Source organism: Melopsittacus undulatus, chromosome 8 (assembly GCF_012275295.1).
Source record: "Melopsittacus undulatus isolate bMelUnd1 chromosome 8, bMelUnd1.mat.Z, whole genome shotgun sequence".
Lineage (NCBI taxonomy): Eukaryota > Metazoa > Chordata > Aves > Psittaciformes > Psittaculidae > Melopsittacus > Melopsittacus undulatus.
Window position 1 is genome coordinate 47,126,738 of NC_047534.1, and position 18,301 is coordinate 47,145,038.

The 18,301-nt window shown below is 41.8% G+C and overlaps 1 protein-coding gene across 2 annotated transcripts in view; it reads left to right on the forward strand.

Annotated features, from left to right (window-relative positions):
* Window positions 1-466: 466 nt before the first annotated feature.
* VCL (vinculin) overlaps window positions 467-18,301 on the forward strand; it is a 63,093-nt gene continuing 45,258 nt past the window's right edge. For both annotated transcript variants that reach the window (XM_034065304.1, XM_034065303.1), the window contains exon 1: window positions 467-911. In XM_034065304.1, the coding sequence (XP_033921195.1) occupies window positions 744-911 (168 nt within the window). In that variant the 5' untranslated portion in view covers window positions 467-743. The remainder of the gene's footprint in view (window positions 912-18,301) is intronic.

An 18,301-nucleotide genomic window follows, 5' to 3' on the forward strand; every position in this document is an offset into this window, starting at 1 on the left:
CGCCAGAAGCGGCAGCTGAGAACAGTGGGGGGATGCAGGCGAGGGACGTCCCCTCCCCAGTCATTCCCAGCCATCCGCACCCCGCCGGGCACGCTCGCCTCAGCCCCACAGTCCCAACCTGCACCGTCAGCGGGGCGGGGCCCAGGAATCCCGTTTCCCCTCCCGCTCCCTCGGTCACTATATCCCGGCACCCCGGCTTTAATCGTCTCCTTATATGGACACCAGAATGTCTGACGTCACCTCAACGCTGGGAAACCAGCGCCCGCGCAACCAAGCTTGGTTGGGAAAGGCGGGTGCTGCGGAAAGGCGGCGGGAGAGGGAGGGTCTGGAATGTTGATGGACGCTGCAGTGGGCCAATGGGAGCGGATGTCCCCGCTCGGCCATTGGGCGAGGGCGGCCGAGGGGGCGGGGAGCCGTGGGAGGGTTAGGTTGTGGTGATTGAAAACCCGCCGCCTGGCTGGAGCGCTGTGCCAGTGCGGGGTGGGCGCTGCCAGGGGAAAGCGGGAGAGCGGCGAGTTCGAGTCCCGCCTCCGCCAGCTTCAGTTCGGCGCTGCTTCCCCGGGCTGTTGCGGTCTGCTCCGGGGCGAGTGGAGCTCTGGACGGGTGTCTGTTTTCCTTCTCTTCTTCGTTTGCTTCCTTGCGCCGAGGTCGCGGCGTTCTCAGTGGGACGCCAGCCCACAGGGACAGAGTTTGCCAGGAGTTTGTGAAGACTTTGGACCCCGGCCCCCCGCCCCGCCGCCGCCATGCCCGTCTTCCATACGCGCACTATCGAGAGCATCCTGGAGCCGGTGGCCCAGCAGATCTCCCACCTGGTCATCATGCACGAGGAGGGGGAGGTGGACGGCAAGGCCATCCCGGACCTCACCGCTCCCGTGTCGGCCGTGCAGGCCGCTGTCAGCAACCTGGTGCGGGTGAGTAGTGGCGGCTCCTCCGCTCCCTTTCACGGCAGCAGCTTCTGCCGCCGCGGCCAACTCTGGGCTCCCGTGGCCGTGGAACCCTCATACAGGTGTGCCAGCCCTCCTCCCTGCGCCCGCGATGGCCGCCCGACCGGCGGCCCGGGAGGGAACGACTTCACCGACGGTGCTGTCTGTAGCAATGGCTGAGGCAGAGGCCGGGAAGGGGTTAAGCTGGGAGGCTTTCTGGACCTCGGCGGCTTCTGTCTGGCAGCCGTCTCCGGCTGTTTGGGCCGCGCTGAAGGGCAGTGAGTTGTCCGGAAGAGCGAGTTGCTCACCGTTTTTCTGAGGGACGAAGTCTGCCTTTTCCCCACCTGAGGAACGGCATAATGATAAAGTGTAGTGAAGTGCTGAAGCCGCTGCTGGTTGTACCGCCCTCTCCGCTCGCTGTGGGGTGCACCCTAAAACGGCTCACAGATGTCTCTGATATGCTGTGTGGTTTTTGCTGTCTTGGAAACTCCTATTTTAAGTGTATGTACTATAAAAGGCAAAATACTTACTTGGTGTGATCCTACCCTGAAAAAAACCCACAAGCCTCCCAGGCATGTGGGTTTGGTTTTTATACTGGTGGAAGTTGGCAGTTCCTTATCAGCGCAAGAGTTGAGGACAGAGTCGAGGAGGAGCAGACCTGTGGTTTGTAGGCAAAGTTTGGAGTTGTAACTTGGTCTGTTAGTTAGCCTCGAGTGTGAGTTACTGTTCCCTTGTGTAGAAGCTAAAGGTGACTGAAAATCGTCTTGAATCTACTTCTTGAAAGCAGCTCTGCATAGCATATCTCATTAACATTTGAGTATTTGCAGTATGGACGTTTCAGTTAGAGAAGTGCAAATGACTCATACATTTGAAATGTTTTACTTGCATTAGTACTTATATAGCCAACTGTGTCAGAATAGCAAACCATTGCAAGGCAGACATGTTTTGCTTGATATAGAAAGCACTGCAATGTTGCATACTGCTCTATTGCATTTAGAATTGTATGGTAATACTTACCTTGCACATAAGTTCAGTTTTGAACTTACTTGCTGACTTTGAATCTTGTAAAATTCCCAAGTCATTCACGGCAAGTGATATCCTTGCCATTAAAATTTAGCTTAAAATGAAATACCTGCATACAGTTAAAATATTGTGTTGCTGTTAACTGATGTGTTAATACACTGAGATCATAAGGATTGTGGGTATAAGAAGCTGTCAAGATGACTAATGTATGTGATGTGTTTATTAGATTTCAGCCTGTAGTACTTTCTACTGCTAGAATAATTTGCTACTTTGAGGTTTTGCAGCGTATACAGTGTAACTACAGCCCTTGGTCCCCATGACTCCATGAATTTTACAAGACCTGCTGTCTGGAACACTTCCACTTCTTGCTGACTTTAGCTGAAACTCTTGTTTTCAGGAAGAACAATTGGTTTGCAGCAATGAAGTGATGTAATAGATGTATTGGCTGTAAGGATATGAAGCCTGAGTATATGAAATACTTTTTCTTGAAAGGAAGACTTCAGAATAATGCTTTGCTTCTTCGAGCTTAGCCTGTATTACTGGGTTGTATAACTATTTCCCCCCACCCCCATTCTGAGAAGAAACCTGATCTGATAAAGTTGCATTTATTAGAGAAGTCGAGAAAAAGAATTAGTTTCTTTCTGCAGCTTGGTAATGCCAGCTCTTCTTTCATTTTGGACTGTTTTGGAAACCTGGTTTTCACTTCTTGCCTGCTAGCTAGACAAAAGGAAAGACTGTTTAATTATTTTCTGTGTTAATTCACAAAGAGCAAATAGAAGTGTGATCTGAAGTGGTACTTAAAAGGAAGATGCCCTGATCTAGCAGAATACAGCTATGACTACATTAGGAGAAATATTGAATTAAAGTTCTGTTTCCTATCTGGAGCTGTGTTTTCAGTTCATCATTCTGAAAAGCAGAGGTGATCCATGAAACTGTAGTTTCACAGGAACAGGATAGGTTATCTAATTGCAAGTCTTCTGGTGGCTACACAGGTGACAGCAAAGATGGAGTTGTCAGCATAACCAAGACAGTAATGTAACTACTAGTTATTTATGTTGCTCACTGTCTGCTTCGGGTTCTTTTTGTAGCATGAGTATCACAAAGTTCATGATGGTAGGTACTGATCAGCAGTGAAATTCTACAGTAATAACTTGTCACACAGCAACACCATTCTCTGACTGCTCAGCCTATATTAAGGACTCCACAGCTTGGAAGGTGCAATATTCTTGAAACTACTGCATCTGTAAGAAACTGCTGGTAGCAGTGTTTGAAGTGTTTAGACCCATTCTTGTACAAGGTCTAGGAGATGTGCTCTGTGGGAAAATGGGCTAGGCTATTGAAGTTAATAAAATCAGTCTTTACAAATTAGTCTTCCCCATGTTAACTACCATGGTATGCCTAATTTCTATCTTAGCTGCCAATATGTGACAGTTCAGTTCTACTGTGTCTTGAATATTCTCTTGGGAGATAGCTTTTGTAGAGTAATACTCAAATTTTGAAGTAACTTGACAAAATTTCTTAACTATGAGGTAAGGTGCATATTGCCCATGCAAAATCTTTGCATGTAGAGATAAGTGGCAGGCACTTTTTTTGCACCAATATAACCTTTGACTGAAGCCAAGAATTTGAGGGAGAGGCTTCAGATTAATATCACAAGATGAATAATGTACTAAGTCAGTCCTTTTTTTAACTGAAGATCTTAATGTTTTTGTTGGCTGATACTTGGTGGATATGTCTCTCTTATGGGAGGGTTGGGGTTTGGTTTGGTATTTCTTGTAGCTAAAGGTGTGACAGCATAAGACAACAGAACTGGTTGGGAGAGGGAGAAAATAGTCAAGCCCAGTAGGCTGTGAATAATTTAGAGCTTGCTATATGGACTACTTGGTGGGCAATGAAATGAAACTGTGAATTCTATCTGATCAAACTTCACTAGGAGGAAATGAACCATATGGTGGTTTTCAGTTTTTATTTATTTTTTTTTGTTAACTCATTCATCAGACTTTTAGTCTATTTTATATGGAGGAGTTTCTATAAAAGACAACTAAGGATAATACAGAAATTTTACACCCATCACATGTTATATAAAATAACTTTATTTCATAGAGGAGAAAAGTCTCTTCTTTCTAGCAATGAATTTAGAAGCGTTTATGGCCAGAGTATTGTTATATTACTGCCAATCGGAGAAAGCAAGTTCTCCTCTGATGTTTTAAACTTCATTCACTTACTACCTTGTATGGATTCTAGCTTTCTGTCAGTACAGGCATAGCCCACTCATGTCACTTCACTGATTTGGACAGAACTGCTTCAGAGCAGTACTGCTGCTGCTGCTCTGCTGAATACCAACAGTACCATGGGTAAAGCTGTTGAGTTCTGACACACTAGGAAGTAATTATTTGTGTGAGAATGAAGGTAATAGAGGGGAACCTGAGAAGGGACTTGAGAAGTAAACATAATTTAAATAGCGCATCAGGATCAGGGACTCAAGGAGGTGCTGACTTGTCAGGGGCTGTGTCATTGAACCAGGTCAGTGCTCTGAAAGATCTGACCTGCTTTACATGAGAATGAATACCTGACCATTATCCTGTTTTTCTGTCCTTGATTTTTTCTGAGCTTGAGCCATCTGAGGACAGTGACATTGGTATAAAATTCTCATAATGAAAGATTGAAGACATAGTCACAAATGAAATGGCTGAGATGTTTCAGGACAGTGATCTGCTCTGGAAGTCCAGCACTTGCCTACGTGATGATGCAGCTTCTGCCCTTCCATCTTCCATGCTATAGGTGCTGCCCTTTTATATTTGAATCTGTATGTTTTATAGGTGTCTACATGCATCCAATTTCTATTACATTATTTTTAATATTGAAAAATTGTCTTACTGTCTATTAAATTGTTAACCATTAAAATTCTCAAGAGTGATTCTTGATGGATGCTGTGATACACCTTTTGTTTTGGTGCTGAGATTTGGAGGCTTGAAGTATAGTGACATCTTTCAGCATCTCAGTCACTAACTACAACTGGCAGGTCAGGCAAGCCATCAGCAAGGGTCTCTCAACTTATAAATACCCTGTCTTGTAGTCATAGTTTGTCACATCATTTAAGTAGAGCTGGGTCAAGTACTGTCTTTAAAAGTGGAAAAAAACAAAAGCAGGCTTGGGTAAGATTAAGCCTAACTGGAGGCTGATCAGAACAACACCCTGTGTTGGTGGGTTAAAGTCATACATGTCGGAGAGTTTTGTCACTTGCTGAAGTTGTGAGGTCAGTCTATTAAAACTATTGCCAGCCAAAGCCCACCTCATCTAGGCACAACTAAACTTACAGAGTTTACTCTCAAAATGGGTGGAAATCTCTACCAGTACTCAGGCTGTGACAAAGTTTAAAAACAACAAACTCAAACAACCTGAACTGTTGAAGAGTTACATTTAATGTAGCTGTAGCAGCTGTCTTATTGTAGTGGATGAGGAAGTAATGATGACCTGAAGCCATCAACATGTTCTCAGTTCATATGGTGGGCCTCTGTCAAGTGAGAAGTTGCTTGGAGTTACAGAGCCATGCAGGAAGAGCTGTGCATTTTCCCTGAAGAGGCTGTAAATTACCTACTAACACCTGCAAAACACCAGTTTGGAAACTGCCTGTATAAATCTGAAAAATGTAGGCTGCCTTGAAATCCTTGTCATGATTGCAGCAGCAAGAGTTGAATACCTGGCAAAACATCTGGAATGAGGAGAAATGGTCTGACTGTTTTGGAAAGTGGATGGGAAAACGGCTTTTTCATCCTTAAGTGTTCTTCTAGCATAGTTGACTTGCCTGTATCTGAGGGTACGCAAGAGAAGTGAGCTGTTGAGGACATCTTAGTGCTTATTGAGAGGAAATTAGTTTGCAATATTTATGGGTTAGTTTATTCACGTATCTTGGAAAAGGATGGAGAAGAAAAAGGTAAGCTCTCTCCTTGTGGAGTTTTTTGCACATGACAAAAGATGGCTCTTGATGGATTTTATTTTTGGAGGGGAGGGGGTGTTCTTGCTTTTTTGTTGTTTTTTTTTGTTTTTTCTTGATGTTTGTAGCTTGTTGTGGGATATGTATAAATCTGCCTTTCCCCATCTCTGTGTTTTCGTACTGGATTATCTTTAAGCTGAAAGAAATGAATTGATAAAGCACCTCATCTAAGCTCTACAGAACTCCACCTTAATTGCAAGCAAATGAGAGGAGTAGAAGAGCCCTCATGATAGTGAGAGAGAGTAAGACTTTTCATTATAGCTTTCTAGATCTTGTCTGTGTGTAGTAGAGGGAGTTTAAAATGTAAAAGTTTCCTTTTTCAAAATAGAACATTCTACTTGAGTATATCTGCAATTTCTTCAAGGATGATTTACCATATTGTGAAACTTTGGCTGTATGCTCTGAGGAAGTTGATAAAACCTATTAGGGTATGTCCACAGGAGGAAGAGGGAGAAGGCTGATGAATAATTAATCAGACATCAAAGACACATAATAAACTCCTTACTTGTTTTTATCTGTTAGGAATTGTCTTTACAAAAATGATAAATTAGCTTCTGATTTGAATGGAATAATCTCTTTGTTCTGTTATTATGTTTGGATACTTAATTTACACCAGTCTCTTCCATCAGCTTTAGAAAGAAATCTTTGGTTCTCTGTTCCTTTAAATGTGCATAGAGATGATTAATGCCTCTGTTAGTAATTACGTGCAGCTTGGGTTTTGGGCTTAAAACCTGAGAATATTATTATGGAATGGAAAATGTTAATGTGGCGGTTGAAACAAAAACGACTTTAGTGTCATGTAGTTTTTGCTTTGTGCTTTGAAACAAGAAGACGTCTTTCTCCATATAGTGGTATTGAACTGTAGACATAGAATTCCTTTTATATGGTTTATTAAAACAATGAACCAAGTAAAACATGGTTCAGTGTGTTTTACACTTAGAGATGTGTAGCTTCAGAACATAAGTGGGGTAATCTATAGGTGTTTTCCAATTCCAAATATAGCTGAAATTTGAATTGATGCAGCAAGTCATTCAGAGTTGCTTTAAGGATGTGTTAGCAAACACATGGTGTTAATGCTGGTTACTGGAAATGATCCCTGAAATCATTAACTGATGGTTGCAAATTCTGGGATATGTTTCTTGTTCATGATCTGCTAGAATGCTTAAATAAAAGCCAGCTTCTCTGTTGCTCAGCTTTTGTCTGTTCCATAGCTCTTGTTTCTGACTTAAGTGTTAGTGGCTCTGTATCTTTTCACCTCAAAACCAAAGTATCTGCTGTTAGTAATATCAATCTTCTGCTACTATTCTTCACTCCGAAAAACAAGTCAGAGTATAAAACTTGACCTTAATCACTGCAATATAATTTTTAGTTTTATTTTTTGTTGAGTTTTTTTTTTTTTTAATTTACTTTTATTTTAGTTACAAGTTCTGTCACTCAGTCAAACACTGAGGGCAATTCTTCTTGATATAGAACTTGCCTCTGTGATTGTGGTTCTTGATTCCTGGAGAATGATAACATTCCTGGCACTTCTATGTAAACGGAGCAATAAGAGGTCTTACTAAAGACAGTTGTCGTTACCTAATTTAAAGAGTAAAGCATCTTTTTATGACTAATATAACTGTTATAAGTGTATCCATGAAATTAATTGTAATGTTTAATTGTAAATGTATTCCTTAATTTTCATGACATAAGGAAAGAGAGAATGAAACCTGAGTAATGTCCAGTAATATGCGTCTAAAGCAACAACTTATGTTGGTGCATGGAAATACAGCACAGATGAGTGGTTATTGCAACTATTTGCATTTCTGAAGACACTCTGTGGGTTTGAAAACTTGCTGCATGGAGAGATGAAATCATGAAAGAAGGCTGGATCATCTTTTCAGTTACAAATATTTCACCAATAACTATCTCCTTAAAACATGAGCTAAGCATCCCAGCAACTGGATTGATGGAGATGGGTGTAGAACTCTTAACTACATAGAACTCAGGCCTAGTTTGTTCTTGTAGTAGTTTCAAGCGCTGGTGAATCTGTAAGAATATGAAAAACTAGATATAGAGAATCAGTAGAGGACAAACCTTTCCTTTTCTTGGTTTGCCTAATAATTTAAGTCTACTGAGCTATGACTTGTACTTGCCCCTATCTTGAGACTAGAACCAAATTTTTTTTTGTGAAAATGTATAGAGCAACTCCCTTTATTCAGAGTAAGAGATTTGTTTCAATTATTTATATTATGAATAATGATTATTGGATAACAATGCTGGCTGATGAAAGGGAAAGAAGGATAAAAATTCTCTTAACTGCCAAAGGCTTTCTGTGGTTACTGAAACTGTCAGCTCATACTGAGTCTTAGTTGATGATGATCTCTAACTCTTCTCACTGAGAGCACCTGTGTTGGAACAGTTCCCAAGTACCCTGATTTCATGGGTAGGGTAGGAAACTGACAATTCATGACAGGGCTCTTCCAGGAAGAGTGGAGAAAACAAACAAGCTGTTCCTGTAGGAGACTTGTGTGTCTTGTTGCTGTTGGCTTAGAATCTCTGTGAAGACACCTTTTGTAATAAAACTGCATTACGTTTTCCATCAATGGTTACACCCACAGAAGAGCTTCTTTCACAGAGGATAGGTTTTCCTTGTGCCAGATATTCAGTGTGTCTTGGGAACCTGTGGTTGTCAAACACAGATCTTCCTTGCATGTTCAGGTAACACTCCTCCTGAGTCACCTGTCCATGCTTCTGCCTCTGTGTCCCTGCTTTTCATGTCAATTTTGCCAGGACCATTCTCTTCATTCATGTAGGCTTCCTGCCACCTTTGTTTGACTTCCTGCTCATCAAGGTGAAAGCGCCTTGAGTTTGAAAGAGGAGATCCTTGAAAATCAACCAAGTGTCTGAAACCTTTCTTCTTTCTAAGATTGTATCCCATGGTATTTCTCCAAGCAGGTCCCTGAGGAGGCTAAACTATGTTCTGAAGCTCAGAGTCTCTTTTTTTTTTTTTTTTGTTTCAGTATCCTGAAATATCATGGTCACTGCAGCTAAGGTTGCACCTGACCTTTGAATTCCCAACCAGTTCTTCCTAGTTTCTAACAGCAGGGTGTCTCATGTCTTTGGCTTCTCAATCTTTATCTACCTACTAGTGAAAGGTGATATTTACAGTTTAGTGTGTGGTAGAGGTACAGTATTTATCACTGCAGTGGAAGTAAATAATTTTCATATTAAATTGATTTTTCTGTTGTGGCCTAACAAGATTTGACTTGAGCAGCTGTCTTGCCTAATCTTTTTCCTTAGGTACACGTGGTGCCTAAATTAAATAACAGAAATCAGAAGTGAGGAAAAAGTACTGCTTTGTCTTGTTCTACAAGGTTTATGCTCAGGTATGTTTGTGTATGCAGCTTAAAATGTTTGGGTATGCTGCAACTGTTCTGGTCTCAATACTCCACAAACTAGAGTTGTGGCAGTTTTCAGTTGCTTGGCTAGGATAAAGTAAGTCTTGTTTGGTAGTTCCAAAATTGTTTCAATTCCTTAATTGTCCTAAAATGCACCAATTAGTTAAAGGTAGTCTCTATTCTGGTTAGTAGGCAAAGACCAAAAGCTTTGAAAGCTTTGTTCTGGAACAGATGTAAATGTAATTTACATTTGCAACTCGTAAGGATATTCAGGCATACTTAATATTCTTGTCAAGGTGTTTATCCAGTAATGAATCTCTCAAAGTAGGTGATAGAAAAGATGCCTTTTTGCATTTTCTTTTTAATGCACCCAGAGGCCATAGCAGACTGTGTTCTTTTCAATGTTTATGTTCTGTTTGTGGAAGTAGTAAAGTACAATGGTATTAAACTTGAACTGCATTTTAGTAGCTGAGTCTTTGCATCAACTACAGAGACAAACCTGTCCCTCCTCAAATGCTGAAGAGTGCACAAGAAAATAGCTGTAAAAATTAATTTCTTAAACAGGCATAGTCACAGAAGTGCCAAAGTAGCACTTTGAGAACTGGCAATTATTTTTGTAACCCCCTGAGTTGATGGGGAGAACTCTGGCATATGCTGGGTAAATCAAAAGTGTCACCTCAGCTAAGTCATTGTGTGATAGCAGACAGTAAGCCATGTTCGCTGTCACCTATCGCCTCCTTTTCCATGTTCCTTAACATAGTTCCCAAGGAGCAGATCCTCTTGGAAACTATTGCTGTAGTTCCCTAGGTTTTCCGTCCTGTCCCCCCCCCACTTTTGAAAATGCGGGTTGTTTCTCCTTTTCCAGTCACAGTGGTAACTTCATGGGACTGCCATGACTTCTCAAATATGATGGATTGTGGCTTAGCTGCTTCATCTGCCAGTTCCCTCGAGACCTGTGAATGCATCTTGCCAGATCCAATGGATTTGTCCACCTTCAGGTTCCTTAGATGGTCCTGAACCTTATCTATGGAGTGTGGTTTTTCATGCTCCCAGTCCTGGCCTTTGCTTTCTGCAACTTGAGTGCTGTGGCTGAAGCACTTACTTGAAGACTGAGGGGTGGGAGGGGGACAGAGTTAAGTATCTTAGCCTTCTATGACAGGGCTACAGCACTGGTGGATAAGGAAGAGCAACTGATGTTATCTGCCTGGACTTGTGCAAAGCACCTGTCACTGTCCTGCATGATATCCTTGTCTCTAAACTGGAGAAACGTGGATTTGATGAGTGGGCCACTCGGCAGATGAGGAATTGGCTGGTTAAATTCAAATAATTGAAGTTAATTGAAGTTGGCTCAATGACCAAGTTCAGACCAGTGACAAGTGGTGTTCCTCAGGGGTTGGTATTGGGACCAGTGCTGTTGAAAATCTTTGCTGATGACATGAGCAGTGGGATTGAGTGCACCCTCAGCAAATTTTCCAGTGACATGAAGCTGTGTGGTGTGGTTGTAACTCTGGAGGGAAGGAATGACATCCAGAGGGACCTTGACATGCTTGAGAGGTGGGCCAGTGCCAAATGCAAGGTCCTTGCATGTGTGTCAGGGCAATCCCAAGCACAACTGCAGGCTGGGTAGAGACTGGATTGAGAGCAGCCCTGCAGAGAACGACTGGAGGTGCTGGCTGATGAGAAGTTCAACATGAGCCAGCAGTATGTGCTTGCAGCCCAGAAAGCCAACTGTATATTGGGCTGCCTCAGAGGGAGTGTGACCAGCAGGTCAAGGAAGGGGATTCTTCCACTATTCTGCTTGAGTGAAACCCCCCTGCTGCAGTACTGTGTCAGGCGTAAGGGTGTGGACCTGTTGGAGCAAGTATGAAGATGCTCAGAGAGCTGGAGCACCTCTCCTATGAAGAAGGTGTTGGGAGAACTTCTAGCAGCCTGTTGTTAAGCCCAGGTGGCAACTAAGTACCATTCAGCTGCTCTGACTCTCCCTACACTCCCCAGAGTGTGTGGAAGAGTATTGGGGAAAAAATGTAAAAACCTGTGGGATAAGAACAGTTTAATAATTGAAATAAAAGATAATAATTAACAGGAGAAACAATAATAATGCTAATAATAGAAAATAGAGAGGGGAAGGAATAAACCCTGCCTCCTGAGTCAGGGGGAGAAAAAAACACCCAAAGTGATGCACAGTACAATTGTTTACCAATGCCCAGCTCATCCCTGAGCAGCCATTGGCTCCTCTAGTCCCTTCCCCTGGGGGTCGTATACTGAGCATGACATTCCATGAGATGGAATATCCCTTTGCTTAGTTCAGGTCAGCTGTTGTGGTTATGTTTCCTCACAGCTTCTTGTGCCCCTCCTTGCTGGCAGAGCATGGGAAACTGGAAAGTCCTTGATTTAGAGCAAGCAATACTTAGCAACAATTAAAACATTGGTGTGTTATCAACATTATTCTCAGACTAATGCAAAGCACAGCACTGGACCAGCTGCTATAGAGAAAATAAACTCTATCTGTGCTGAAACCAGTACACAACTTTCCACTATCTAAACAGGGTCTACAGGAAAGGTTGAGAGGAGCATTTACAAGGACATGTAAAGATGGGACCAAGGAGTCATGGCTTTAAAACAGAAGAAAGTGGATGTAGATTGGGTATTAGGAAGAAATTAATTACTGGTATGGTAAGACACTGAAGAAGATAGCCCAGAGAAGTTGTGGCTGCCCCATCCCTAGCAGTGTTCAAGGCCAGGTTGGACAGGGCTTTGAGCAGCCTGGTAGAGTGGAAGGTGTCCGTGCCTGTGACAGGGGCTTGGAACTAGATGATCTTTAATGTCTTTTCCAGCCCAAACAATTCTGTGAGTCTCTTCTGTCTTATGTTTTCTTGAATTCTCATAAAGCATGTGGTATATAATGTAAGGAGCAGGTGCATCAAAATGGGAAGCTCATTCAAGGCAGAGTCAGGGAAGTCTATATCCAGTTCTTTGCCCATTATAGCCTTCTAGCTATTTTCTGTGTATAAGATCTTCAGTTGCTGAAGAGCTTGAGAATCCTGTCAAGCAGGGAAGCTATTAAAAGCTGTCATGTAGGATGTCAGTTATTTCAGATGAGTTGCTTCCTCTGCTGTTTTTAAATCTTTTTATGAGTTTGGAAGAGGCTGCGTATTGCACCTGGTTTTGAGAAGGGATGCATTAAAAAAAACTTATTTTCTTAAGAAAGCCTTGTTTTGCTTGCCTGCACAAATACTTCCTCAGAAGGAGCAGTAACAGACTTCAGCCAAACTGGTAGGAGTTACCTGGATCTCATGTGAGTTAGCTAAGTTGTAGGAGTTTATGAGTAGGTTTGGTTCCTGGAAGCCACAAATTCAGTTATGTTTTGAACAGATGGATTGCTTATAAATGGGTAACATATCTGTCTGCGCATAGCAACAAGTAGTTAAATAGTTGATCTCAAATGGGATATAGAATCATAGAATAGTTAGGGTTGGAAAGGACCTTAAGATCATCTAGTTCCAACCCCCCTGCCATGGGCAGAGACACCTCACACTAAACCATATCACCCAAGGCTTCATCCAACCTGGCCTTGAACACTGCCAGGGATGGAGCATTCACAACTTCCCTGGGCAACACATTCCAGTGCCTCACCACCCTAACAGTAAAGAATTTCTTCCTTATATCTAATCTAAACCTCTGCTGTTTAAGTTTCAACCCGTTACCCCTTGTCCTATCACTACAGTCCCTAATGAAGAGTCCCTTCCCAGCATCCCTATAGCCCCCTTCAGATACTGGAAGGCTGCTATGAGGTCTCCATGCAGCCTTCTCTTCTGCAGGCTGAACAGCCCCAACTTTCTTAGCCTGTCTTCATATGGGAGGTACTCCAGTCCCTGATCATCCTCGTGGCCTCCTCTGGACTTGTTCCAACAGTTCCATGTCCTTTTTATGTTGAGGACACCAGAACTGCACACAATACTCCAAGTGAGGTCTTACAAAATCAGAGTAGAGGGGCAGGATCACCTCCTTTGACCTGCTGGTCATGCTCCTTTTGATGCAGCCCAGGATACAGTTGGCTTTCTGGGCTGCTAGCACACACTGAAGCTGGCTCATGTTCATTTTTTCCTTAACCAACACCCCCAAGTCCTTCTCCACAGGGCTGCTCTGAATTTCCTTTTTGCCCAACTTGTAGCTGTGCCTGGGATTGCTCCCACCCAGGTGTAGGACCTTGCACTTGGCATGGTTAAACTTCATGATGTTGGCATCAGCCCACCTCACAAGTGTGTCAATGTCCCTCTGGATGGCATTCCTTCCCTCCAGCATATCAACAGAACCACACAGCTTGGTGTCATCAGCAAACTTGCTGAGGGCACACTCAATCCCACTGTCCATGTCAGGGACAAAGATGTTAAACAAGGCTGGTCCCAACACCGATCCCTGAGGGACACCACTCCTTACTGGTCTCCAGCCGGACATTGAGCCATTGACCACAACTCTTTGCATGCAGCCATCCAGCCAGTTCTTTATCCACCGAGTGGTCCACCTGTCAAACTGATGTCTCTCCAATTCAGAGACAAGGATGCCATGCAGCACAGTGTCAAACACTTTGCACAAGTCCAGGTAGATGACATCAACTGCTCTACCCCTGTCCATCGTTTCTGTAGCCCTTTGTAGAAGGCCACCAAATTGGTCAGGCAGGATTTTCCCCTAGTAAAGCCATGCTGGCTGTCACCAAACACCTTGTTGTTTTTCATGTGCCCTAGCATGCCTTCCAGGAGAATCTGCATCCAGATTTTGCCAGGCACAGAGGTGAGACTGACTGGTCTGTAATTCTTTGGGTCATCCATTTTCCCCTTCTTGAAAATGGGGCTTATATTTCCCTTTTTCCAGTCATAGGGAACTTCACCTGACTGCCATGATTTTTCAAATGTGATGGCCAGTGGCTTTGCAACTTCATTAGCCAGCTCCTTCAGGACCTGTGGGTGGATTGTAGAACATAATTGAATAAACGGTGCTAAGGTTTAGCTGCACACAAGCTGGCACATTCAACCTTCTTTAAACTCTATGGGAACTATTGTCAGTTGGTAACATGTGTCCCTATAGTAATTTAAACTTGATTAGGAGGGATTTTTGGTATTGAAGTAGATGATGTATTGAATGTGTATCTTATCACAATGAGGAAAAAAGATGCTGCTTTAAGCATCTATTTGGAAGTTACTGGGAAGGTTACTTGGTGTGTCTATTTGCTTTTAAAATCTTTTTCTTTTTGTAACTCTTCTTAAGATTTATTTCAAAAGGTGTGTCTCAGTTCGGCCTCTGAATATGTATACAGGTGTCTAAATATCCTTCAGTTAAGTCTTCAAAAGCTGATTTGGTTACAAACAGGTCACAAAAACCAGTCAGTAGTTGAAATAAAACATATTCTCCAGTATAAAAACACTTACTAGATTTTAGGTGAGATAATCTGGTAAACTGACTAGTGTTTGGACTACACTAAAAATCACTTTCACAAGCCTTTTTGCCTTTGCAGCTTTTACAACATAATAGTTCTGCTGAATAACAGAGACAAACAAAGGAAGCTTCTCTGGAACTCCAGAGCAGTAGTGAAAAGATGGCTTTTTATTTAGCCTGCCCTGACACAGTGACAAGAAAAAAACCCTGTGAAGGGCTAGTAACTGCCTAGTGATTTAACTGTAGCAGCTGAAGAAGTGCTGTTTGACTCTGCCACATTTATAAAAGGTTCCCTTTTTCTCAAAGAAGGGTAGGGAGTGAGAACATCAGTAAATCTTCGGTAGGCATCAGCTTGACTTCAGTCTTTCTGTGAGGAGGAAAAAAAAAATGGTGCTCTCATGGCACGTCTTTTCTTTCTCTTAAGTTGATGTTGGAAAAAACCTGCATTCCGTAACTCTCTGACTAGACTCCAGTGGCACTTGAGCTGTCAGCCCAGCCTACCCCCTGTGCAGCAGAAACGAATGTATTTTTCTGTTGATCTGATTTCTTGCTGTCAGCAATTATTGTAGCTCAAAGTTATGGAATACAGTGTGGCTTATCTGTGAAGTGCGGTCTAATTTCTGGCATAACTATTTTGCTCTGACAGGTTTTTGAGCAGGACGGGTGAAGGATGGGGACAGGACAGTTGGAGTATCTGACCTGTTCTCCAGTTTCTCGGGATAGTGAAATTCTAAAGAGACTGTGATCCTGAAGCAGTTACTAACCTACTACGAAGGGTTGTTGCTTACCCTTTGTTTGTGGCAGATTTTACATAGTTGTCATGTGCTTTTTTTCTTGCAAGGAGCAAACTTTCCTGCAAATGGATTATTAGTTTTAAATATTTTGGTGATGCTGATAACTAACATTGTTACTGTGGCAATGGAAGCTGTAAAGGGGTTTGTAAACTTGATGGATCTAGCTTCTGCTTTCACAATTGAGTGCAATTCCTTTCTTCAGACAGGTTTTCCAGTTCACTTGTTAGCTGGCCCAAAACCTTGTATTTCTCTTTAATATAGTATAAAGGTTGCTCAGAAGAGGGGTTCCCTTCTGTTCCATTGTTTTTGAATTTGGAGCAACTTCCTCAAATAGCACAAAATGTTGCTCAGAACAAGTGTAGCTTCCTGTACAGGAGATCCTAGAATCATAGAATGGTGGGAGTTGGAAAGGACTAAAAATCATCTTGTTCTAATCCCCCTTCACTAAACCAGGGACACCCTCCACTAAACTAAGTCGGTCAAAGCCCCAACCAACCTGGCCTTGAACCCTTCCAGGGATGGGACATCCACAGCTTCTCTGGGCATCCTCATAATGAAGAATGTTTTCCTAATAGTTTATCGAAATCTACCTTCTAATAGCTTGAATCTATTCCCCCTTGTCCTGTCACTACATGTCCCTGTGAAAAGTCCCTCTCTAGACCTCTTGTAGGCCCCCTTAAGGTAGTGAAAGGCCACAGTAAGGTCTCCCTGGAGCCTTCTCCTGGCTGAATAGGCTGAGATGCTTTTAGTCACATTTGTAGCAATACTGCTCTTTCACTTTTCAGCCACATTCTTGTAGCAGCTAAACTAACTTCATCTGTAAATGTGTTTACCTTACAAAGATTTGAAGGACCTTTTCATTGGTTTCTGTTAAAGTTCTAAAATGAATTTAAGTTTGGAATAGTACTTCTCAAAATGGTAACAATTATGTTAACAAGTGTTGGTGGTGCTTTAATATTCTTTTCCAAGGTGGAGCTGATTTGTCAACATTCTTCTAACATGACACAGCAATGATCTGCTGTTATATTTAAACTGGATAATATTATGTATTTGTACAGTGTCTGACATGATGGAGCTCTAAAATGTAAAGTTTTAAAGGAGCTGAACTTTCTTATGTGTTTTTATGATTCAAAGTCAAATTTAAAGTAATAGGGCCAAACAAACCTGTTGTTAAAAAGGCACAGGTTTCAGTATGTGTGAACTAAGCTTTCTGGTAGGGACAGCTAGAGTAAGGGTAATGCTTTCATAATACTTTAATTGGGTGAACATAGAGAAGCATGGTGTAATATATATTAATGTTGTGCCAAGGCACTGGTTTGAGTGAAAGTAGGTTTTGGGGGCTGAACATAGACTGTAAAAGTGTCTAAGAGTAGATTCTGTTACCAGATGGCATGGAAGACAATTGTTCTGAGTGAGAAATTAGCTCTGTAGAATGAGTTAAATGATAAATTCTCAAAGGAATCACTGACAACTAGGATTTAGATTACACCACTCTTACTGGTAATGTCATCCCATAGTAGGAGATTCTGACTACATTGGTAACATCTGCTACTATGCCATAATTTATTAGCCTTCACCACGAAAAGTACTTAATCTCTTAGAAGAATATTTGTTTTCAGTGTGAGTCAAGAAATAAAATCAAATGCTGTTGAAAGTAGTTGTCTTTAAAGCTTTTTTGGATGTGAAAAGTGGTTTCTTACTTGACCACATAGTAAGATAAATTTCATTAAAAACTAATTTGAACAGCTGAATAAGTCTTCACCTAACTCAGACCTAATGCCAGATCAGACATTTTGTTAGGGTTTTATTTTTATTATCCTCTTTGTTATTTTTGCTGAGTGGCAGTGGGTCGTCTTCTACATGCTGAATTACTTGCAGAGCTGGTGATCATGAGCAATAAAGATGAAACCAAGCTGGAAAATAATGAAATGATATCAAGTTTCTGACACACTTCAGTTTTTAACAGTGCTGTCCCTTAGAAAATGAACACTGTCCTTTGGAAAGCAGCCCACCATTTCTAGTCTTTATTCTGTTTAATGTAATTAGATATTGTTGGTAGGTAAGTAAAACATCACATTTAACATGTGAGCAATGATTTGCACCATTAACTTAAGTACATGTGAGTTAACTGTAAAATGAGACTGTTCTGAAAGACAAATTATTCAATATGCTACAGACGATGAATAATAACTATAAAATACCATGCTAGTACCTACTTGCTGGTGAAGAAACATTTACTGTGGCAGGCCTTTTACCAAAAGATGAATGCTGTGAGTTTATGTTGCTTCAATCATATATGAGTGAGCAGATGAAGATACTTTAATGTTAAAAACTCAGTGAAAAATACTACTTTATCAATAAAGGTAATTTTAGATGAGTATGTTTCCCTTGAGGGAAACACTAGGATTAAACAAAGTCAGTGATAGAACTCTTCCTAGTTCCTGCCTTTACAGGTTAAGTAAATAGGTTAAGGTGATGTTTCTTATGTGTTCCTTGTCTGCCCCAGTACATGGTTTAGCACTAAACCCATTTAGTTTTTGTAAACCATCAAGGTAGTGGAAATAGATACTTGCTTGACAGATAAGCCAGCTCTGATGATAGGCAGATGAGATCAAGTTTAGTAACTTGGCCCATGGAATTTCATAGGGTTTATCCATGAATTGTCATAAGGATTTCAGAACTGCTTAGAATGAAGGGTGGTCTGTTGAAAGTGGCTTTGGCAAAGCAGTTACAATTAGAATATGCTTAAAACTAGTG